The sequence below is a fragment of the Pollachius pollachius genome, assembly GCF_949987615.1.
Source record: "Pollachius pollachius genome assembly, chromosome: 20".
NCBI lineage: Eukaryota > Metazoa > Chordata > Actinopteri > Gadiformes > Gadidae > Pollachius > Pollachius pollachius.
In genome coordinates this window covers 3,192,584-3,218,362 of record NC_136953.1, presented here as the reverse complement: position 1 = coordinate 3,218,362, position 25,779 = coordinate 3,192,584, and the positions used below count along the sequence as shown (strand labels likewise).

Sequence of the window (25,779 nt, the reverse complement as noted above, 5' to 3'; positions counted from 1 at the left end):
ATGAAGCATTAGTGGCAATTACAAGGTAGGGAAAAACCGGCAGCTACCTTCTGAATTAAAAAATGACATGAGGCTGTTTCTTGTTGACTGGCTGCTTATCAGAAGCATCATCACCACAATTAGAGCACTTATTGTATGTTTGCACATGCTCGTACTTTATGTACACACTTATATGTATATATATATACATATTATATATGTTTGTATGTCCTGGCACTTAATTTGTGCACTTATTGTATGTTTGTACAACCTGGATCTTATAAATAAAACGTAGCTTTGTGTAGCAGCTTATCCTTACTATCTTTCTTGTGTACAGGGAATAGGTTAACCTAATAATTGTTAGTGCTTGGCACTTGGTTCTATGAACATCCTTACTGTACCGACACCAATGTATATTTTTGTTTATTCTTTCTTCTGACAAATGTACTTATTACAAGTCACTTTCGGTAAAAGCGTCTGGTAAATGCCCTTAATGTAAATGTAGAGCCAAATGGGTGCTGTGTGTGTGTGTGTGTGTGTGTGTGTGTGTGTGTGTGCCTGTACATACACACACCCATGTTCCTACATCAGTTCAAGTTCAGACACATTGTTTCGAGGACCAAAAGCGATGGCTTGTGGGCAATGTAGGCAGCTGCTTGGCTGGCTTGGCTTCCAAACATCCCAGTGAGTGCAGCCCGACCGGCCAGAGATCCTGTCTCCTTGTTTGGAAATTTCAACCAAAGTAAAACCTTTCTCCCAACAACCAGTGACTCACTCTCTACAGGAATGTGTGGTTTGGAGAGGTTTCCCTGGTAATCCAAGCCCGACAATGACCGCAGAAATCCGTCTGCCACTTCTTTACTGGGAAGGAGTCCGCTGGTAAACAGGACGGCTGAATGATACTGGGTCACTTTGATACCCTTGCTCCACACCCTGTCACCAAAGCTACTGTTTGTGTACTTCTCTGAAGATTCCTCTTTCTCTGAAGACACCTTGACGACCCGCGAGCGCAAATGGGTTTTGAAACGCACCGCGCGGGGTCTTACAAATCACAATGTGTGCTTGACACTGCATTATGAGCAGACGATGGTTAGCCTTTGCGTTGCTTGCGGGCACATGCACACGCACACAGACACACACACACACACACACACACACACACACACACACACACACACACACACACACACACACACACACAAGAAGGCACAGTATCTATTTAAGCCCCGCGCTGTGACAAATGCCATCAGCCCCATGCGAGCAATAGACATAATTCCCGTAAAATACACAACAGCTCAGTCTGTGATATCTGAGAGGTTGTTGCTTACAAAGGCTGTGTCAGGTAAGAAAAAAAGTGAGGCGTATACAAAGATTTGACTATCATCGCTTCAATAGCTTGTCTGTGACGAACGCTATTAGTCCCGGGCTACCAAAATACATAATTTCCCTAACATACGTAACTGCTAGACACATGATATCTGATAGCATGTTGCTTAGCAGGTATAAAAGAAGGTATAGTGTTAACTAGCATACACGGGAAGTGTGTCAATTAGTTACAGCACTCTTTATCATCACAAATACATCAGTAAGACGGACAGACGGGCTAATGGAGGTTACAGACTGTAGCGAAATTACCCGATGGCTCAGACAGCGGTGGAACGGATCCAGTTATAGCGCTAGCCATCAGTTATAGCGTTGGGCATCAGAGGCCTCCCACTGAAATCCAGGAAGGACAGCACTAGCTGGCACCCATCAACAAACCCAAGCTGTGTAGACGTCTCTAAGTTCTGGATAACTGGACCACTGCCATAGCCATCAAGGATTCCCCCGCTGAAGAATGTGACAGTTTTTGTCTGCTAGATAGCTACTGCTTGTCCATAGATTGTACAGAATGCAGCTCATGACGACAGTGATTCAGTTCAAGCACACTATCTTTTTTTTCGTTCAATGGCATCTCCAAACATTTTATATCCCACTGTTTCACAATTAATAATTATGAAAAGCTACAGACAGACAGACAGACAGACATGAGCTGGCAAGACCAATATAAGAAAGGCTTTTGAGGAGTTCCTAGGGACTTAGCAAAGTCCATCAACTAACTATGTCATTCTGCCTGGTTAGTTCGTACCATGCTAGACATGGGTGTTAGCTCATACCATGCGAGCCATGGGTGTTAGCTCATACCATGCGAGCCATGGGTGTTAGCTCATACCGTGCTAGCCATGGGTGTTAGCGACCACTGGGTCAAACAATGCCAACTGTGGCTAGCGTCAATCTGAACAGTGGGGACTTGGTGTGCATTTTCGCCTCTCTTTCTAGGCCTGCTAAGGACAACATTTCTATGGCTTATCTGCAGCGTGCTCTTATCTGACTACTGCAGACTGCTGGAGCCAGTGTGTGGGTGTGGGTGTATGTGCACAGCGCACACGTGCATGCACCCGTGTCTATGTGGGCTTGTCTGCATGATGATGTAAAGCTCAACTTATGCACAGTGCTCGAATACGAAAGAGGGGGGTGGGGGGGCTGGATGGAAGGACAGACGAAACAGACAGACAAACAGGTGACAGGCAGAGAGGCGGCGGAAGGCGGCCGGTGAAGGAAACGGGGGATATGTCATACAGGAGGAGTGAAAGGAGTTCGATTTCATGGCAGCCTGAATGGCGCATTCCATCTGGGCTATAAAAGCACAGAGAAGGTGACATCCATGGTGATGGCTTAGCGTCGATGGCTCCCAACTGAATCACCAACAAATGAGGGACATGATGATAATTCACCGTAATAATTCAGTGTATTAGCGTTACTGCCGTTTACTGCGCCTCTCCCCGATGACATATCGAGGTCCCTGGTTCAGAAAAAACATGTGTCTCAGCCTGGTACAGCTCTACAAAATGCAAGAATGTCTAGCAGTTAAGGTATCCGACTCCCAGCTAAAAGGTTCTTGGTTCGAACCCCAATGCCCACAGCCGGCCCGGCGCCATCCTTGAGCAATATGTTTAATTAATGGTTGAAACAATTAATTATTAAAATAATCCCCCAATCAAGGCCAGAAATTACACACACACACACACACACACACACACACACACACACACACACACACAGTGTGCATTTGTTGTGGATATGTTATCTGGGAACCAGCCATTGATAAAAACTGAAGTAAAATGTAATGAGGTTGAGTTGGACGAAATCACACAAAGGCAAGGCACACACCAGTGGTGACCTTGGGGTGAGAGAGAGCACCCACACGGACCTACTATGATTCTCCAGGAAATATTGGCTTAAATTTGCACATTAGTAAGGTTATTATTACACAGAGCTGACGACGGAGGGTGATTCAGAGTGACAACAAGGACAGCAATTCTTTGTGTGCAAACGTGACGTCCCTGTGTAAATTACTAGATTTACAAGACTTCTTAGATTGAACGCTGAATCAAAAATGAATCATAGGGAGAGGCAGCTGAATCAAATGAATTATAAATAACTGTATTATTAATAGACTTCTGAATAAATTTCTAGATTTTGATCGACGCCGGTCTCAGCAGATGAAATACCATCTCTCCAAACACACAAGAAAACACAACACACACAAACACTGTCTCACACACAGACACAAAGCATATTAGAATTGTCTTTTACCACCAACAAAGGTCTGCTGATATTTTTTTGCAAGCTAGTTCTTTGAACGTCTTTGACAGCAGACCTACACCAACTGGAGATAAAGCAGATCACTTTGATACACAGAAAGAGCTTTTAAAACATTAAAAATGGCTCTTCCGAGCCACACTACATTATTGGATTCTGTTTCATCAAATATGTGCTCAGTCCACAAGATTTGGGGAAATGAAGGGACTTTGTTCAAATATTGTTAACCCAGGAGAAGAAGGTCATTATTAGCACAAACATCTTCTGCATGTCACCGCCCCGATATGAAGGCCCGCCCTCATAGGCTTTTCCTTGGTTTTTCTTGGTCTTTTTTAAACTCTCTAATCGTTTCCACATTCAGTTTTAGCACTGTGACCTGGGGGATTGTCCTCATTCTCTGGTTGAGCAAACCATTTAGTTACGTGTGCTTCTATCACCACAGTAGATATTTCACGATGGAAAATTGAAAAAAAGTGCTTCCCGCCTCCACCCACTGCCCCCCCACCCCCCCTCGTGTAACCAAGGGGAAGGTTTTCCCCGCCTTCAGGGCTCCCTCCTCCCCCTTCTCCTCCTCAGCAAATTAATTACCGTGTGTTAATTAGAGCTGGCACACCTGCACACACCCCAACCCGACCTACACCATCACCCAACCCCCCCCCCCCCCCCCCCCCACACAGCCCACGGTGAGGGCTTCATCAACCTCAGGTGACAGTCATTAGCTTCATCATTAAAGCCCTCGCAGCGGAGGCTAACGGCAACCAGTTTGCGGCAAGCATGACGGTAATGACATGGAAGAAGGAGAAAGAGGTAAAGGTAAAAATGTGCGTGTGTGTGATTCATTCTTATTCTACACAGAGTTGTACTTGAACATAGGCAACGGGGCAGCCCTGTGGAAGGGCTCCTGGAGCTAATGCTGATTAGCAGTCCGTCCGTATGGTGACGGACACGGCGCGGGGATAAATCATGTGCGCTCGTGAAGGCACACGTCCCATAGCCGCTTCCGTCGACTCCTGCTGCTTTTCCCTTTTCAATCTCCTGCTCATGACACCTGTCAGGGGTTCGACGTGATGCCTTCCAATGCGTCTCCTTTGTTTTGCGAACAACACAGCATATTTACCCCCTCGCAAGAAAGGGGCCCTCCGTGGGTATAAGCTAATTTCTATTAGCATATTCATGCTACGAGTAGGACATCAGACAGGGCCAGGTAGTTTGCACGGGCCTATTCTGGTTGGGTTATTTATGTAAGATTCTCTCTCTCTCTCTCTCTCTCTCTCTCTCTCTCTCTCTCTCTCTCTCTCTCTCTCTCTCTCTCTCTCTCTCTCTCTCTCTCTCTCGCACTCTCTCTCTCTCTCTCTCTCTCTCTCAATTTCTCCCATTGTCACAGTTGACTGGTGCTGTATTCCATTCCCTCCCTCCCTTCAGGCTAACACAACGAACAGCTAAACAATTCCTGCATTTTCATGCATGAAAGGAAAAAAACAAAAAGGAAAACAGTGTCAAACGCACAAACTCACGCTCGCAAAACATGCAGCTCAGGATAGGTGCCCCCCCACCCGGCCCCCTGTTTCAGGTCACACTTTAGCAGAGAGCTTCATCACAACGTTTAAATCGCTGTCAACAGAACACGGGGGGGGCAGATGGAAATGTTCCTCTGGTGTCCAATAGATGCTTCCCAGGTCCCTTTCAGCGGTGTGTTTGTCCGTTGCTCTCCATTGTTTCTCTACTGGCCACAGTGTTCTACAGACTGAGTAACACAGGCTCTTCCTGACACCAGCTCCACCTCGTGTGTGTCGCTATATGTCTGTGGGCTTCTTCTGTTTCTCCTTGTTTCTATGGTTATTGCCGGTATAATAAAGCATTGTTTGCGACGGCGCGCTGTTGGTGGTGGTGCTGGGATCTATGCTGGATGAGTGTTCTTTATTTAATTTGGTCTCCCAGTGAAAGGGAATGGTGATTGTGGCGTTCCTGGCAGAGCGGATATTCAGAAGGAGGGAAAGATGGTGTGCAAGGCAGCCATGAAAGAACAAAAAGAGCGATATCCAGGAAAAGGAAAAGAGTCAATATCACCAGCAGATTCTCTCTCGGCCTATGAGATCATTTTTCTTCATGCAATTAACATCCAATTTCATTTTTTGATCTAAATCAAAGAATGCATCTAGTATTCTAATGGGGAAAAATCCCACTTTCAACCACGTGACAAACCAGAAATAGGCAAGTCGGGATCACTTTCAAGGATGTTCTAACCCTTTATCGCAGCTCTGCCAAGTTCGATCACAGATTAGCTCCGCCCGAGCCCCTTCTCTGGGTCAGTATTTCATTGAACGGTGAACATGCATTGTCCGATTATTATTATTATTAAAGGGTACGATCTGGCCTGGCCCTCACAAAAAGCTTTTGTTAGAGGTTTGCTGGTCAAAGGAGCCCTTTGGGTTTGGGCTAAATGGGGGCCTTGTTATTCAGTGGGAAACAATGATAGCCAACAGTGGTCCATGGTAGGATCCCCCTCCGTCTCCCCACACCATATCTCATTGACCCAAAGACCAGTGTGGGACCAGGAGTCTGGTCATCTCAAGCACAAAGATAGTGTTGGTACTTTGGTAAAAGTGTGTTTCTTTGGAACTGTGAAATGGGTTAGGGTTAGGGGAGGAAAACAGACTTTAGTTCAGTAACGCAAGTGACTTTTCTAGATATATACTATATTTGAAACATAACAGGGTTGTCCTAGTCAAACTCGAAAAAGAATTGTTGTGCATAAGCCAAGGCTGTCTAAGTAGTACCAACGTCTGCCTCTTTCATTGCTTTTTGCCTGTTGATTTACCATTGTATAATTTGACTGAAGCTCATTAATTGAGGACGGGTAGATGGGAGCGGTACTCAGCCGTTGTTGCACATAACATGCCACAAAAAATCTGAAAGCACAATGGAATGGGTGCTCCAACAAAAGTAACCGTATGGTATTTTCTCATCTGATTTTTACCAACTCACTCGACACAGAGGCTTAGGAAGGCTCAGCTGAAATGCCACATAACCTCTCGTCGTCGTTATTGTTGTTGTAGTGGTTGGTTGTCCAAGCACAGAGCGTGTCTTTGTGTGGAAGAAGATGGTGGCACAGACTTCGGTGATTGATATACAGTATTTATTCCAGGCTTTCAGAGCCCCCCTCGCCCTCGATCGCCTGGGGTCAGACTTCCTGAAGACGTTAACAGAATACAGCCCTTATCCAAACCCCCCTGCAAAGCCGTTTCACATTTAACTTTTTCACTTTCACTCCAAAGCTGTTTCCCTTTCATTTCGGTTTCGGAGGCACCATCAGTGACAATCTGACCCTTCTGCACCGGGGGGGCCAACAAAGGGGTGCAAGGGCAGTATTGGGGGGTCTCTGGGGCCGACACATAGAGCCTTTGACAACAGTTGGTGCTCCCTGCAAAAAGTTGTCTGTGATAACCGGTGGATGGGGGAATGGGAGAATGATGAAAAGGGTTCCCTAATATATATATACATAACTGTACAATACATGAGCGTTGGACCTGGGACACATGCAGATCTGGGTCAAAGCATCAACAACTCACACTGATTAGAGCTCTCCCCCTGCTGGACTGTTAGTTTGGAACCCACTGCTGTCTGGAAAAAGGCCTTTCTGATCACGACGGTGACCACATATGACATCCCTCTGATGGCTTGCCAGTCTCTTAATGGCATCCAAGAACCAATGATAATCAATGAACCATGAATCATTCTCCGGCATTCCACAGATGCCCTCAGTGCCAGGCTGCCCACTACAACTCATGGCTGCCTATTTGTATCGCCAAGAAAATAGTTGGGCAGTTTACAAGACAGGATTTCGAAAAATTGCGTAGATACCGTAGGAGTTTAAAATATTTTAATGTGAATATAACTGTGTCAAAATGTGGGTCTGCAAGAGCAATTAGTCCCATTCTGAAGGGAGTGGATTTCCATTGCTTGCCCTGATCCTTCACAGTGAAGGACTCAGGATTGAATGGCTATGGTGCACCAGAGAGACGAGTCCTGCCAGCTTTTCTACATCCTGTGGCAGTTTCAGTGGCTCACTTGCTAGAATGAATCTGGTGCCACCACAACTCTGCACCTCTTCCTCTCCTTGGCCACGTTCCCACAATGCAGTGCTGGGGGTTTTCCAACACAGGTGCCCAGTTCCTGACAGAAAAGGGGTGTGGTCTGGTGGTGGTGACGGCTTCACAAGGAGAACAAAGAACTCGTAAAGAAATGCATACTTTGTTCAATGCTAGGCGTTGACTGACGGTTTGACAACATCCTGTGATAATTCGATACGCACGGTAACCAACGTTTCACTCCCCCCCCCGTCCCTCATTTTCTTTCTGTGTGAGCAGAGAGGAATCCTTCCCTCTTTTTTTCCATTGGCCGTTTATTTCCTTCCTTCTAACCTCACGCAATGTCTCACGCATCAGAGGTTTTTCCTCCCGTGTTTATCCGCCATGTTTGCCCGCATCTCCCACAGTTTCCGCGGTGAGAATATGTAATTACAGGAGAGTTTGGGAGAACAGCACTGATAGATGACTGTGCAAGGCTAGCAGGAAGAGTCTGCCAAAGGGGGCCTATTATCAGATTAGCCTTCACCACCCCCGTTCTAACTTCTTATGCGAGCGGGCATCGCAAAGATCTAATTTGGTCTCTCTCTCTCTCTCTCTCTCTCTCTCTCTCTCTCTCTCTCTCTCTCTATCTCTCTCTCTCTCTATCTCTCTCTCTCAGGGCTGGGTTACCTAGCCATTGTCTGGCTGGGTATGAGAATCCTGGCCTCAGACAAAAGGATAGCCACGAGGAGGGGAGAGAGAGGCTGGGTTGGGGTATGTGTATGCGTGAGGGTGATAACAGTAAGACCTAGCCGCCTAGTCACCATGTCCGTAAAGTAATTTTCAAGGCTGCACGGATAAAGCAAGCCTGAATAGGATACCACATGTATATTCTCCCTAACTGCCATTTCTTTCACTAGTTTCTTCCACATTTTCGTTGAATCCTATTAACTATGTTTGTCTGCATCCATGATACTCTTCAGTTTGGCGTGTAAACAAGAAAGCATCTGGGCTCTCTTCCAGCTGTGCATGCTCTGTATTATTATCTTCGAGAACTTGACGTGACTGACTTGCTTCTCCCTGCATTTATTTCTCCATCGGTGTTCCACCTGGTTTCTCTGGGGTTGTATATTGAGTTTAAATAGTACCAGGAGTTTAAATCCAGTCCAGTATCAAGCAGAGGCTGCTTGATACTGAAGCAAACAGAAGCAAGGCTTCACGTTTTGCGGCCCTAGACTTAATAGATGGTTGCCACGAAAGACCATTACAAACCTTTGTAGCGAGAGTCCTCGTGTTTTGCGTGGTCAGCAGAGACTAGGGGATTGTCACAATACATTCCATTCCGAAACCCTTCTAGAAACCTCTTTGCAACTGCTTAACATATCGTTTTCAGGAGAAGGGTATTATAGTCAAGGTGATTGGGTTAACTCAGGGTTCTGCTGAGCAAAGCAACCAGGCCTTGGGCTGGGGTAATAATGGTGGCTCTCTCCTTTAAGAAGCAGCTCTTTGGAGGGTTGCTAAACACTACCTTAAGGGCTGATTTTCTGATTCATGAAAGTGTTTTGTTTGTTTTGCATGTCATATTATTTAGGTACAAATCAGATATCCCCGCCATGTCAATTCTGGCAAGTTCTGTCTGGGGCCCAAATCAGTGCGTCAGTTGAAAGTGGTCCGATTTGGTCCAATTCCATAAAAAGTGAAAAAGGACGAGGACATAGCCTTCATTGGAAAAATAGATTGGAAAGATTGGAAGATTGGAAAAAGGTACAACAACAGAAGAACCGAAAAGAAAAGCTGAATAAAACATGGAAAGTTGACAGCTGCTTGTCGAGGGGGATTGAGTGGAACGGGCCTCACGCCACAAACATTAGGGAGGGACCCCTGTGTGTGTGTGTGTGTGTGTGTGTGTGTGTGTGTGTGTGTGTGTGTGTGTGTGTGTGTGTGTGTGTGTGTGTGTGTGTGTGTGTGTGTGTGTGTGTGGGTGTGTGTTCAAAGCAATACGTTGGTATGTTCTGCATTGTTGTTGCATGTGAAGTAGCCCATTGACATGTAAATGTACATAAAGGTCCTCCTGCGTGTGAAATCCTTCACCATGAAGCACGTAGCAGAGGCCCTTGAAGTACATGCATGAGCCTGGTTCTTTGTACATCAAAGTGTCTGTATGTGCAGAATCAAGCACCAGTTGTTCCAGTGACTCATCCAGCGATGCCATTGTCTGTCATGGGAGCCACGCCCAAACGCATTGGCCTGTTGTCTCGCTTTTACCTGTCACCTCTAACTGTGCTAACTAAGCTCTTGAAAAATAAACTAATTTAAATGTAATTGAATTGAATTGATGCTATCGGCTAGCTAGATTAAAGCTTATAGGCTAGTAGCAGACTGCAGTGAAGCTATCTACTAGTTAAGTGAAGCAAGCTCGGCTAGATGGAGTGAAGCTTTGTAGCCCACTAGCTAAAGTGAAGCTATCTCGGGTAGTTGAAGTTAAGCCATCTCATCTCGCTGGAGTAAAGCTATCTCGGCTAGTTTGAGCAAAGCTTTAGACAATACAGGCGGCCGCAAAGGCTGCGGTTCTGTCCCATAATGGGCAGAATTCAAGAGGCACTTGATGGCAAATCATAGCTCTGTTGGCTGATCTTGAGCTGGGTCCGTTACAGAGCCTTGAGGGGTCGAGTGGGGGGGGGGGGGGGGGGGGAGATCACAAGTGGTCTTTAACAGCAGCCATTCTGGAAAAGGGACACAATCTTAAGAAATATTCAAAAGGCAGGATTTACCAACATTGCGCATATAAAAGTGTGTGTACGCACTCACGCAGAGAGACAGGCTATTAGGGAAGGGACATGTGTGCTTACAGCATGACCCTTGAAGTTAAAAGCAGCCGTAACGTAAACGCACAGGCACACACAGGCATACACACGCACACACACGGACACACAAACAGAAATGCCCTAGACAGCTGTCAACACGCCCCACTATGCAAGTGTGTACTCAGGATTCCTTTCCTGCATATGTGTGTGTGTGTGTGCGTGCGTGCGTGCGTGCGTGCGTGCGTGCGTGCGTGCGTGCGTGCGTGCGTGCGTGCGTGTGTGTGTGCGTGTGTGTGTGTGTTTGTGTGTGTGTCTGTGTGTTTTCCACACAAATGTCCAAGTTATGTTGACGATGATTTTTCTGCATGCCAACCTCCACATAAATGCCCCTTTAGGCGTCAACTAAAGGAAATGGCTGATGTGTGTGTGTGTGTGTGTGTGTGCACGTTGGCATCCAAGTGCACGTCTGCGAGCATGAGAGCAGCTGTTTGCAACCGAGCCCCGAGTTAGCTAAGAGCGGCACAGCCACCACCACACATGTCATGCATTCATCATGAAAAATTACATTTTGTCCCGACAACAAGCGGGCGACTCGTACTGTTGTCACAATAGCAGGCGTCTGGCCCCTGACAAATTGTGTCACTATTTGTAAAAAAGCAGTCGTAGGGGGAGAGGTTGACAATAGGAGAGAGGTTGGGAATTGTGAATAGTAGTCGGGGCACAGATGAAACATGCAATACCCGTCCACAAAACAGTCAAACACTGAATCATAGCCAATTTATTTCCCCGTGATGTAGTGGAGATAGTGGCTCTTCTGTATACAGTGGTTTGTTACTAGGCTCATTCCATAGGAAGTGGCCGCTACTTCCCTTGTCATTTGGGCGGGAAAGCAATTACCTTGCAATTTTGCACCCACTAACCTCTCCCCCCCGCCCCCGCCCCCCCCCACTGACTTTCCTCCCGAGCCCTACCACAATAATCTTTACAATACGGGTGTTTAAAACGAGATCCTACTGCAGTAAATGGATCTCTACCCTCCACCCCCCCTCCAAAATGGTGGCCTTTTACTGGTGGAGGGATGTGCCACACCACTATAATAACCATTAAACCCATCTGGGTTCAGGGTCATTGTCACGGCGATAACGGCCGAGTAGCAGGTAGAAAGGTGTTAGCTAGCAGACGCTAGGAGCTAATGGATCGATGATGGCGCACACGCCGTCTTTTTGCCTTCGACGACTCCCCCAAGCGTTGGCATCGCAGTAAATGCATCATCGGCAACACGTTGGCAAGTTGTGCGTTGTGGGAGTTCACGTTAAGGTCTGCCCGGCCTCTCCACAACCCTATATCCAGTCGTCCCGTTCCAGCGGAAGGCTTTTCCTGGCCCCAGGTGAGCCTTGATGATAATGAGGCGATATATTCGGCCCAGAAACAGTCTGTTTGGTTTCCAGCTCTTAAATAAGAATTATATTGTACAATAGTCATATAATATCTAGCAGACATGGTGGACTCGAGTCACATGACTTGACTCGAGTCAGACTCGAGTCGCAAATTTGAGGACTTGAGACTTGCTTGACTAACACTGATAAAAGACTCGACCTGACTTGGACTTGGTCTTCATGACTTGAGACTTGACTTAGACTTGAGACAGATGACTTAATCTAAAGTTAGATTAAGTTAGAAATGATGTTGTATTTATATATACATATTTATTATTTTATTTTGAAACACGATCAGGTGATTTTACAGTGCACTGAATGCACGCATCTCGGGTGATTGCGCTCTGCACGGACAAACTGCCGCTGTGTGAGCAGGTCATTACAGGAGCACCAGTCATGGAGGCGGTAAGACCAAAAATAATTCAATTTGGGTTCAAGGATTACATTGTGGATGACGGTAAGAAAAAGAGGACAGCGGTATGCAAGGTCTGCAGCTCAAAAATCAGTGACGCGATCACCACAACATCCAACTTCATCCGTCACTAAAAAACACACAAAAAAAAGTAAGCTACGTGACTGCGTCTTTTAGCTAGCTGTAACGGCTGTTAGAAAGCTAAGTTTTCTAACACTAACATAGCTTAAACTTAACTTGGGTAGAACGCTACCTAATGTATATGTCTTCTCAATAAAATGCGAAGTAAAAGTGTCTTTAGCTAACTTATTGGCTGGTCAAATGGTTCAGACGTTAACTAGAAAGGTAACGTTTGCTAACATGAATTCCAACACAGTAGTTTATTAAGCTAACATACAATTGAAGATATGCATAAGATCAGTGGCGCAAAAAGTGGTTATGCACTATATGCGACGCATAGGGGCTAGAAGCAGTGGGGGGGGAATTATTTGGAGAAGGCTTTTTTCTGTATTTAACAGTGTTTGTGTAAATGATGCACGCTGATAACAGCTGCGACTCGCGGATTTTCATTGCAGATTAACATCACCTCAAGTTTTTGAGAGAGAGAGACAGTGTGTGTGAGCGAGGGCTTGAGATAAACTATGGGTGGATAGAGAGTGTATTTCTATGTGTTTGATTGATGGTTGTGTAGCAATGATAATGCAAATCCTGTTTGCCACAATCAGAGTCAGAAAGAGTCAAAATCCGAGTCAGTCAGAAAGGTGATAATTCTACTTCATAGTTATTATTGAGGTTGTAGTGGGTGATAGTGGTGTACTGTAGAGTGTTATATTGAAAAGTGTTCCTAATATTTTCCCTCCCACATTTATGTTAATGAATTGGACAAAATTGAAATTTTGATAGAAATATTTTGTGACTTGTTTTTGCTTGTTTATCAGACTTGATTCTCAGAGATGCTGGCACGACCACGACCTTGACCAGTCCAGCCACCGATGAGCAGGACCAAATTACACCGTCAGAGCCAGAGCGTCAGACTGGGCTGTTCTTTATTAAGATGGTTCAAGTTCCAGTCCCCAAATTCAGTTGAACCACTACTTGGACATTTGTGATGGACAGAGCTGCCTTCAGTTTTGGGCCATAAACAGGCGCACCCTCCCCTCTTTGTTCAAGGTGGCGGTAAGAGTTATGGCAGTCCCTGCATCAAGTGCACCTGTTGAACGTGTGTTCAGCCATGGTGGGGCGATAATGCAACCCCATCGTTCACAACTCAGTGACAAAGTACTGTCAAATTATTTTTTTTGCAAATGCAATGCATTGTAAGTCAATGTATGTTGCGAGGCAGCAAGATCACTACCAGCTTTCAGGCTTGTGTATTACTATTTCCCCTTCCTACAGTATGTGTATGTGATATTACTTTTGAAACATTCATTTTTATCACGTCTGATGCCATGTGTTGCAAATAATATTCTACAACATATAGGGAGATTGACTTGTTGAACTGTTCTTGTATACAGCCACCTAGAGGTTCTATTTGATTCTGTTCATAGGTTGGAGGTAATGATCATAAAAACATTTTCAAACTATTCACATAATGGTTTTGGAATGTTTTGCAATAGTTTGAGTTATTGTTAATGTTAAGACATTGCTATTGTTAATGTTGAAATAAAACTCAACTTATGAACCACTCTCTTTACAAAAATTTTAAATGTGGAAACTGGGTTAGATCATCAGATTTTTGTATGACTTGACTTGTGACTTGCTTGACCTGAGCAATGACTTGACTTGTGACTTGCTTGATTCTCACCACAGCGACTTGGGACTTGCTTGAGACTTGAAGGTTATGACTTGAGACTTGCTTGTAACTTGCACATGAGTGACTTACCCCCACCTCTGACATCTAGTAGTATATATAAAGCAAAGTTCCAAAGGATAAAACCCTTCGATGCTTTGCAGTGACTATCCTGAGTGCCGATGGAATGCAAAAAAAAAGGTTTTTCCTTCATAACAAATCACCATCAAGCTTGTTATTTAAACATTCGGAGAGCCGAATGACACTTGACAGCTGCGTCTTCTTAACCCGTCCGAATCCGCCTCAATCGAGAACCAATTCAAAGTTCTGAATAAAAATAAGGCAAAACAAAAAAGACAAAGCCGAAAGCCAAAATTTGTCACAAGAATTAGAATGGGGTCATTGGGACGACCCCAGTGCGACATTGGCAGCGACGCTGCTCAGAAAAGCTAGCAAACTGGCCCTCCACCCCACTGCCCCCTCTAACCCAGAAACAAGCAGCGAACAGAGCCAACCGGGCCGCCGCGTTGAAGGCCACCTCCAGGAATAAAAAGAGGGTTGGGGGGGTAGAGAAAAAAAGAGGAGCCTGCTTTTTCATTTGACAGTTTGAAACGTGGGACCTTACAGTTGTAGTCAACCACTCAGCAGAATCCAGGCACGACCAGCCGAAACACTACCCGAAAACACACGCCCAGTCCCTCAAACTGTCAGACAGGCAGAAAGAACCTTTCGACAACTCTGACAAGTCCTGAATTTCCCTGCAATTCTGAGATGAACGCAAACGCCGGAGCATCACTACCCTGCAGAACGAGGGGACGTGAGGTGCGCGGGGGGAGAGGCGAGGCGTGCGTGACAAACACTAAAACGCATAATCTTGTTTCTCCAAAAGAGCTAAACCTGGGAATGCTCTCGTCTCCTCGGCAGGACCACCCGGACGGACAGAGGAGCGACCCCCTGTTTGGGCTGCAAGGATCTCTCACATGTGGGCCTGTGCATGCGCACTCAAAGCATTGAGGGTCACTGCAATGCAGTGAACACCCTAAAAGCGTACGCTATGGAAAACAACGATGATGATGGCATGCTGTCTGGAACGAACGTGCGCGCAGTCAGACAGACTCAGAAAATATTGCAAGAAATAAGAACCCTAAGGAAAGGGTACTGCATCTACACCGAGCCACACACACACACACCAAGAAAGACCCCTGCGCTGTGTTCACGGATGTAGTCTGGCTCAGCCGGCCAAGCCGCTAGCAACAGCCTGAACCCCAGTAGGGTTGGCGACCTGGTTCAGTTATATTGTTTGTTGAGGATTATTTTGGTTTGGCTGATGGGGGCAGCTGTCATGACAGGAGGTAGGGGAGAGCGAGAGCGAGAGAGAGAGAGAGCGAGAGAGAGAGAGAGAGATTCATGCCTGTGCGGTGAGTGCCCAGTATAAGGGGGGTTAATACGATTGGGAGTTTTTTTCCTTTTTGCATGTCTGTATGATGTCCTCACACAGAGACGCTGATGGGGTGTGTATTAGAGAAGGTGGAGCAGAGAATCAAAAAATCCAAATGATGCCTCATCACACACACACACACACACACACACACACACACAAACACACACACGCACACACACTTTCATAGAAGGACCTGGCTCTCTATCCTGCACTCTCCCGTTTCCAGGGGGCCGGGTTTTTGACAGAGACATCCCAATAGACCAATAGTGAGGAAGTTACTGCAACCTATTAGACCACTGTATTGGATTGCATTGCAATGCGTTATCATAATATAGATACAATAGTATTGGCAATATACCGCCCCTGCTTGTAAAACGGTCATTTTCGTGTACATTACTGTGCGTGTGTGTACCCACCCCAATGCACGTCTTTGTTCAGATAGGTCAAATTGTTATATCAGACAACACACACACAAACAACCACAACAAAATATGATAAAAATACCAAAATACACAGCCACCCGTCATTTGCAGGCCACACTAAATATAGAACACTAGTAGCGGAATCTCTCTCTCTGGCTCTCCCTCTGTCGCTTGCTCATGTTGTGACAAGGGCCATTACTAAACAATAATTCAATTTGTCTGTGATTTGCATCTCTCCCCAACCCTCCATCCCTCTCGCTTTTCACTCTTAGGCACAGGGCTCCCTCGCTCGCATTCATGTCACACGGATGAGTGGAACAGAGAGTGTAGGTAGAGAGAAAGGTGGAAGACAGAAGGATAGAGTGAGTGAGAGGAAGGTCAGGAAAGAGAGACGGGAGAGAATCCAACAGAAGGACGGGGGAAGAGGGAGAGATTGGTTAAAGAGAGAGAGAAAGAGATAGGGTGATGGAGAAGTGTGGAAGTAGAGAGACAGGAGAGAGAGAGAGAGAGAGAGAGAGAGAGAGAGAGAGAGAGAGAGAGAGAGAGACAAAGAAAGGGAGAGAAAGAGCGAGAGAGGGAGAGGCAGACAGAGCTAGTGGTAAAGAGTGCAATGAAGAGAGGGAGAGAGCGTTATAGACAGACAGAGATTGTGAGGGGAGGGGGGGGTCAGAAAGTATGACACAGATGGAGAGAGCAGGCTAACGAAGCCATGAAACAGTCCAACCGTCTGCTAGCCCCCAGCGCTATTGCAAGATAGCTTGTTACCGTGGATCACAGCGACCGGGCACCGTCGTTTTCTAACGCAACGCGCGGCCTGTTATCTGCTTGCACGCCCGCTACCGGCCTGGCCCTCGGGATTCAGGCTCCAGCCTAGATGAAAGAGAGTCTCTGAATCCTAGCTCGTTCTCCCCCCCTTCGTAGTCCTCCTTTTCGCCCTCCCTTCGCCACAAGGGCACAGTAATTGCGGTCGACAGAAGTCGCAAAATCCCGGTTCATTTTTGTATTTTTGTACTTTGGGCGGAAAATTCCCACCGCTAAGCCTTCATCCATCAACACATGCTAATTCCCATTCATGTCTGATGGGCATTAAAGCTCTGCGCGTGTGTGTGTGTGTGTGTGTGTGTGTGTGTGTGTGTGTGTGTGTGTGTTTGTGTGTTTGTGTGTGTGTACCCATCATTCCAGTAGACCTCATTGGTAGAGAGTTATCGTGCTGGACTTGTTCTTCCAAAAATACAACAACCACATATGGCAGTTTAGAGCACTGAAGCCATTTTGGAGACCGAAACAAATAAGAGTGAGAAAGAGAAAATGCTTGTTGACCAAAACTGACTTGCTTCACACACTTTTAAGCACAGAGCTCTTTAATGTTTGAGACGGTTGTTATATAATAAAAAAGTAGGACTGACACACACACACACACACACACACATAGACATACAGACACAGACACACACACATACACATTCACAGACACCTACACATACACACACACACACACACAGACATACAGACATAGACATACAGACACACACACACACACACACAGACATACACACACACACACACACACACACACACACACACACACACACACACACAGACACACATACACAAGCAGCTATGCAGTCATTACTTTTGAATATATCCCTGTCAGTTTGTGCAGTAAAACCTGATAATGGACCCCAGCACTGCATGGGATGCGACTGTGATAGCTTCATCTATTTCAGTCCAAGAAACGGGAGAGCTAGAAGAAAAAGGGGGAACATGTACCAAGCAACAGGGACATACATAATATGTTAGGCGATTACGTAAGGAATGAGGTCTGTTGATCATCTCATGGAACCGATGGAAATAGATAAAGAGAAGGTGGAGGGGTTTGAAATGTGGAGGTTCAAATCACTCACTCTGTAGGTATTCCTCAGTGGAGGAGAGACCCCGGAACTCAACACAGGACCGGTTTAAAAGAAAGTCACCCACACACACACACCCACACACACACACACACACACACACAGGGGTCCCTCCCTAATGTTTGTGGCGTGAGGCCCGTTCCGAGTGCAATAAAGAATTTCATCCTTTGCCCTCGTTTGCAGTGGTACCGGGGCAGTACATATCGAATAAACACCATGTACTGTACAAGGAATCATGTAGGGGCCCCTGTGTATGTGTGTCTGGTTGTGTGTAGTTGTGTGTGAATCCGCGACAGGAACATCACCTGACCGACGGAGGGGCTCAGACAGACCGCTGGAACCGAGAGAACCTTCGACCGCGGCGCCCAAGCCCGCATGAGAATGAGGATGAGGATCGGGAGGGAGGGATGGCTGGGGGGTATCAAGACAATGTCGAAAATGGAGGTGGCAAAGTCTTCAGTCGGGTGTGGAGACAATGGAGGTGAGATTCTGGTCTGGGGCTGACACATATCGATGAGATGATGAGATGTTGATGAGATGACCGAGCAGATGAGGGCCAACTGAGGGTGAGAGACAGATAGAGACAACACCGTGACAGAGAGGAGGCGAGATGAGATTGAAGGGGTAGGAGGAACCGAATAACCCAAGCACACCACATGACATTCCGCCAACAAATTGTTTATTTGTTTACTTGCCGTTGCTAGGTGACACGAAAGATCTCGGCCCCCCGACACATCGACACACTCACACACACACATAGTGTGATAATCACAATGGCATGTTTCAAGAAAATAGGCACAGCAAACTCCAAAGTCTCCAAAGCTCACTTGTTCATTAGACAACGACGATAATGAAGGACATGCTGCAGAGGACGACCGCGGAAAGGCAGGCTGGTCGGCGACCGACAGAACCTGCCTGGTGTCTTTCTTTAGCTTTGCGTGTGTTGAGTCTAAGGGTGTGTGTGTACCGTCCATGAGAACACTTGCATGCGTTCGTTCACGTCGCACCCTTGCATCCTTCTGTCCATGTTTCCGTCTGTGCGCGTGATTTGCTCTTACCGTGTAAAAAGAGTGATTGAAACCCAATCCCTGAATTCAAAATAAGACATTCAAACGCTTGCTGTCTTTGAAACTCCTTGGTATATCCACAACGCTATCCATGTTGACAGACACGCACGCCGATTTGTATCCGCTGGGACAATCACGAAGGGGTGTGCACCTTCGGGTCGTGTGAGGGTGCATGTGCACACGTCGTGTGTACACAAACTTGTATCCGAGCCAATTAACTTGCCACTGACTTGCGTCTGCGTCAGACCTACCGGTGTTTGGCAGGAGAGACAGCGGCTCGATTCGCGTTCTAATCAGCGCCGGAGGATGCATCAAGAGCACAGCGCTGGCTCTCCATGCAAACGACAACTGTATCACAAAAAGGTCATCTTTAAAACAAAAGCCTAGCTCAGAAATAATTGGATTTCCTCTTTTTAGTGTGCTGGCATGCCGGCACACTAAAAAGAGGAAATACGATTTGTGTGTGGAGCCTGCCAATATGTATTCCTTTTAGCGTATAAAACACTTCAAGTCAAGGAGAAGGATTTTCATTGAGGGAGAGAGCGAGAGTGAGCTGTAATGCAATCACGGACCTGTCGCGGAGAAAGCAGGTGAGGGAGAAACACTAAAAACACAAAAGCTTAAGGTCCTTTTGAGCTAGTGGGAATATACAACCACATACATCCAAACCACCCACATCTCAACGGCCATTGTTGAAAGTGATAGATTATGGTTTATGGGGGACGGGGGCAGGATCATCCAATGGTCAAGGTGACTGAATCCCAGTTGAAGGGCTACAGGTTTGATTCCACAGCTCTGCAGTAGTCTACCTGTAAGCATCCTTTGGGCAAAACCTTATCCCCTACCTGCACGTGACATGATCATCCCGTACAACAAACAACAATAATATAACCACAAAGAGCTAGCAGCTCGCAACCTGACACGAGAGAGCTGAAGTGTTGTTGAACAAAGCCCGACTGTCTACACAGACGATCCCCTACGTTCCGTTCCTTTCCTCCCTGAGGAACGGCCCCTTAAATCTCAGAGGTTTATGGGGACGAGAGTGCACGTGACGAGAGCGCACGGGACGAGAGTGCACGGGACGGGCAGAGACAGGAGAAATGATGTGACAGGCTTGCGGCACATGTGCAAATAATATTCATTGGGGGCTCGGGGGGAGGAAGAGGAACAGGGGGTTGGGGGGAGGAGGGAGTCAAATTATCTGTCTGTTCGGCATGTGAAGCGTGAACCAATACCTTCTGCATGGAGTCAGAAGCCAAGGGGATTGAGTGAGGGCGTGAGAGAGCGAGCAAGTGTGCGTGTGTGTGATCGAGAAAACAACGAGAAAAGAGTTATTCAGGTGTGTGTGTGTATACTAGCATGTTGGAGTATACGTTGTGCGTCATTAGAACCCCCCCCCCCTTTGATAAAAATTCCAAATCTGCTAATAAAATGCAGATGCTAGTATCCTGTTTAGATTAGATTTGATTAGAAACAGGGGGATAATCCTTCACCATGATTGGCTGAGATGAGGACCACGATTTCCTTGTGTTTCATTAGAATGAGAATGATGGTGGTGGTGGAGGGGGGCTGGGAGTGGGGTGGGTGTAGAGGTTGGGGGAAGGTAAGTAGTAGAGGGGATGTGCAGAGACAGGCTTGATGGTGGATAGTCGTCTCATGACCTTGATGGTGGGAGGGGGGGAGTGATGAAGACGATGACGATGATGAAGAGGAGACGGGGCTGGGGGGGGTGGTGTCAGTGGGCGATGAACTTCACAGAGCAAGGGATGGGCTTGGGACGATTAAGGACTCTAAAAGAAAATTGGCTGAGAGTTTTGTAACAGTATGATGACAGACGTGATACACGATGACTTGAACAAGAAAGCTTGCAAGAAAGGGGGTGGAGTCGCTATACATTTATTGAGGTTGGCCTTTGACACAAATCGTTATGTGATTACCTCCCCCCCAAACGCACATGCACACACACACACGCAGGCAGACACAGGCACAGACACACACAAACACACACACACACACACACACACACACACAAGGATGACTGTTAATCAATTCCGTTGTCCCATCTCTATTAATTAGACTGCTTGACGGGGGTTGGATGATAATGTACCGTTTAGTGGCTGTCAATAGAGTTAAAGCACCCATAAAGGATGAGTTGTAGTCCAATAGAGGGAGTTGTGTCCAATGTTATAAAATGGTACAGTAAAGCAGGAGGAATTGTACATGGAAACTAATCTGTGGTTTGAGACACAACATTAAAGGTAATAACAGGTCAACTGTAGCATCCTATTCACTGAGATCACTCCTAAATCTGGAAAAAACATTACCCAGAAGTGTTAAGCATGTCTGCCGTGGGAGTGTATTGATATATTTGTTTGTGTGTGTGTGTGTGTGTGTGTGTGTGTGTGTGTGTGTGTCCCTGTCTGTGTGTGCTAGAGTCTTTCAAAGGAGAGTTAAGACTGTCAGCTCCCCTTTTGCCACTCGTAAATCACTGTAGCAACCAGAAAGTGAACAACACACACTAACACACACACACACACACACACACACACACACACACACACACACTTCTCTCAAATGTTCTATAATTTCTCAAAAGACCAGGTCAACATGCCAGGTAAGGGCCCTCTGTCATCCGTTACTCGTCCGAAATCATTAGGTAGTGGACCCCGATTGAGAGGTGGTCACGAGGACAGGCAAACACACACATTCACACACACAGGGACCATGTTGGGGACCACAAACAGAGAACATTAATAGAGCATTTCAATGCCCGGGCTGGGGGTCGGGGTGGGGGGGAGAATGAAAGAAACCAGGGGGGAGAGAGAGAGAGAGAGAGAGAGAGAGAGAGAGAGAGAGAGAGAGAGAGAGAGAGAGAGAGAGAGAGAGCATAAGTGGAGGGATGAAAAATTGAAAAAGAGAGAGAGAGAGAAAGTGAGCTAGTGAGTGAGAGAGCAAGAGAGAGATGGAGAGAGAACAAAGAGAGCCCTTTTTAACCGGAGAGACTCTTTCCAGTCGGAAGGCTAGTATCATGTTTTAAGCCATGCGTTTCTGACCAGAGTAACTTCCGGAACAGACAGTACTTTTGTGTGCATATGTGTGCGTGCGTGTGTTTGCCTGTGGGCATTCTGTACCCATTATTCTCCCTCAAATGACATTCGAGCCATTCTGACAGTCAAGGCCTTTGTATTCCAAAACGGTTGACTTCACGATGTCCTCCTTCAGGTCCCCAAGTCCTCCAGGGTTCAGCTGTCAGTGACGGGACTAGAACAGTAAGAAAGGGTCCCGTTCTACTACAGGGGGTCTTCCAAACATTCTAACACTGGGTTTCTGAGTTCTGGCTGAAGTTCTATTGCATTATGGGTAAAGACCGAATCTGGAATTGTTCTGCCATTGAGCTAACAAGGTACAGCGTCAAGAGCATCAAGCATCTGAGCATCTCTTGTGTGTCAACTTGAAGTTTGGTATTGACGGAGATTGCGTTTACTGTTTTTACTCTTTCTGGTCGTAATATTACGAATACCCATCGCCTTTTTCTGACACACTCCCTTTTCCCCCCGTCTATTAAAGAGAAATTAAGTGTCTTTTCGTGTGTTTACTGTGAGAGTCAAACTTTCTTTTGCTTGTTTGTGAAACTGAGTGTAATGCATACAGTGGGCCTGCTAGTACAAAGCCCACGCACACATACACACACACACACAAACACACACACACACAGACAGACACACACACACTGCTCAACAGTGGCCAATAAAGATCATGTTCGGAACGTTTGGCAACTGTCAAAATAATGAAGGAGAGGAAATCAATAAAATTAGTTTGAGGTTGCCCATGCCAAACATTAATAACGACCGGCTTGTTTCAATTCATTGCGGCTGGAAAATGCGTTGTTCATTCTAGTCCCAATCCCCATATGCAATTATGAAGGATGCGTGATATGCGAGTGTGTGTCAGAGAGAGCGTGTTCATGAGTGTCCCGGGCATGTTTTTAGAGGATGGGAATAGGGGAGGTGGGGGAAGTTAAAACACCACTAATTCACAGCTATTCATCTAGATCGCTGTTGCAAACGTCAGCCGTCGCTGATTGTGCCATTTAGCCTTTATTTTGTTAAGTTGGACTGGGAAGTTGAGATCCCAGCCGTTGACCACCTTTTAGCGCTCGGAGAGATGCGGGCCATGGGGTTAAAATGAAGCATAGACTAACACAATTAATTTCATCGGGGGGGGGGGGGAAGTGGGGGGTTGTTTGTGTGTGTTTGAGTATGGGGGTGATGTCAGATCTCTTCATTGCTGCTAGACCATCGTAGTAAATGGGGTACCAATGATTGGGCCCTCAGCCCTTCCGAGGGATCCGTTTTGGGTCGGGGCCAACACCAAGACTCGATGATTAGCCTACATCACAATTATAAGTGTTGAGTTCTGTCGTCCAAATGTAACCAATTCAATTTAATTCAATTCAAAACTCCCGCCCTGCAATCAACAAAATGTCATAAATGACAAAAAATAAACCACCTCTTGTTTTCTGGAGATGATGTTTAAATAAAATGGATGAATTGGTGTCAGGGCGGCGACCCTCCACTGAAATAGTGATAATACTGTTTAATCGACAAGGCACTAAGATATGGAGAAATAGGGGCGGGGGGGCGGAGATAGCGAGAGAGAAAGAGAGAGAGAGAGAGAGAGAGAGAGAGAGAGAGAGAGAGAGAGAGAGAGAGAGAGAGAGACAGGGAGACAGAGAGAGATGTCCCCACCATACACAGTATGTCAATATCCAATTACAAAGGGCTTGTTATTCTACTGCGCTGCGCTCGTGTCGTTTGACTTTAATACAACACAGCTCAATGCACATCACGTGATCAAATACAACACATAACCTCTCCATGTTCTGTTCATAATTCAATCATGGCGTCAATTTTTTCAAAGGGTGCCCTCGGTGATTCTCAAGCCCACTCCAGCCAGACACTGACATGTAGGCTCATACCGAAGGCGCATGGTCATGGTGGCGCATCCATCAGTAGATATCCTGATAAGATGATGCGCTCATGATGCAAAACACATCGGTGAGGAGGATCCGTTAAACGGAAAAAAGCACCGGCATTTTCAACTCTAGGGATAGTGTGTGTGTGTGTGTGTGTGTGTGTGTGTGTGTGTGTGTGTGTGTGTGTGTGTGTGTGTGTGTGTGTGTGTGTGTGTGTGTGTGTGAGAGAGAGAGAGAGAGAGAGAGAGAGAGAGAGAGAGAGAGAAAGGAAGAAATGTGAAGGAGAAATTAGAGTTTGTTTATGTGTGTGTTTGTGTGCGTGAGTGCGTGTGTCTGTGTGCTCGTGCGTACGTGCGTAATGGGCGTGCGTAAAGAACAATAAAAACTTAATCCACTGTAACGCACTGCCATTAGAAGCTGCGTAAAGGACGGGCTCTGAGCGGTGATGTCGAGGCGATACGTCATCGGGGGCTACCGGGACAGCAGGTATATGGTACCGGGTAACGGGTACTCACGCTGCTGTTCTCCCCCGTCCAGTGGACCATCGCCTGGTTGTGCGTGGCATCTCCCTTGAGCACGAACGAGGAGCTGCTCAGCAGGGGGGACACTCTGCCCTGGGACGTCGCCGCTCTCCTCAAACGGGACAAATGCTCCACAATCGCTCCCCCTGCCACCGATCCGCCGTCCGTGACGCCATCGCCGCTGTCCAGCGCGCGGTCCGCCCCGTCAATCCGGTACAACGCCAACCCTCCGGAGTCGCCGCCGCGTACAGGTCCGGTGCATGCCATCCAAACCGAGGCGATCATCAGCAGTACCACGCACAGGTGCGGCGAGGAGTCGAAGCCTTTCAGGTGCAGGGTTGCCATCCTGTGCGCCACCATAAAGCGCTCTTACGCGCGGACAACGGAGCCGAGAACGAGCAGGATGCGTGCGGAAGATACGATGGATGATAGGTGTGTGCTACTGTGTATGCCGAGCGAAAGAAACGGACAGAGGCAAGAAGAAAGACAGAAGGGGAAGGGAGGGAGTAGGACGCATCGGTGGAGCCAGCGTGGTCACGTCAGCGGCGTTCTGGCGCCCCCTGTCGTCGTTTGTGTGAACGTCTCCTTGTCTCGAATCAGAATCAGAATCAGAATTATTTTACTTTTATTACATCTTATTGTACAAGTACAGGAGAGTAAAATTCAACAACTATATAGCACAAAAAATACAATGTTTAAAAAATAAGTAAAAAATAAGCAGCAGCATAGATCACAATAATAAATAATAACATAAACTAAAAATGTGGTAATAAGTAATAATAAGTAATGAGGTGTAGTTTAAGAGTGTTAACTTTAGTGTAAAGTGTAATAAAATAAAATTTTGTCGTTAATAATAAGATAAACTAAAACAGTGGTAATAGTAATAATAAGTAAAGAGGTGTAGTTTTAAGAGTGTTAAATTTGGTGTAAGGTCTAAGTGTAAAGTGTTTCAGTGGTAGTGCTGCAGACACGGTGGTTGCAGGGTGTGGGGGTTGGGTGTGTTTTGTGGTGCTAGTCTGACCGAGAGATGGAGCATTAATCAAGAATCATCTTGTATAATGAAATACAGATTACGGTTTAGATTCGATTGGATTATCGTGACGTCGGTGACACACACAACCCCTTTGAAAATAACCCATAAACACAGCAAGAAACATTACATGTTGTAATATATTATTTATTTCTGTGTTATAATACAGTAAGATGAAGAATAACAGATGAAGATTTATAAAATGTAGAAGGCCGTGTTGGAAAATGACACTGCATTATTCTATGGAGCTAAACAAAGAGCAAACTTCTTCAAAAATAATGGAC

At 46.3% G+C, this 25,779-nt stretch overlaps 1 protein-coding gene across 4 annotated transcripts in view; it reads right to left on the bottom strand.

Annotated features, from left to right (window-relative positions):
- The window catches only part of sorcs2 (sortilin-related VPS10 domain containing receptor 2), a 192,832-nt gene extending 167,941 nt beyond the window's left edge, over positions 1-24,891 (bottom strand). For all 4 annotated transcript variants that reach the window (XM_079758049.1, XM_079758050.1, XM_079758051.1 and 1 more), the window contains exon 1: positions 24,460-24,891. In XM_079758049.1, coding sequence (XP_079614175.1) covers positions 24,460-24,825 — 366 coding nt within the window. In that variant the 5' untranslated portion in view covers positions 24,826-24,891. The remainder of the gene's footprint in view (positions 1-24,459) is intronic.
- Between the last annotated feature and the right edge of the window lie 888 nt (positions 24,892-25,779).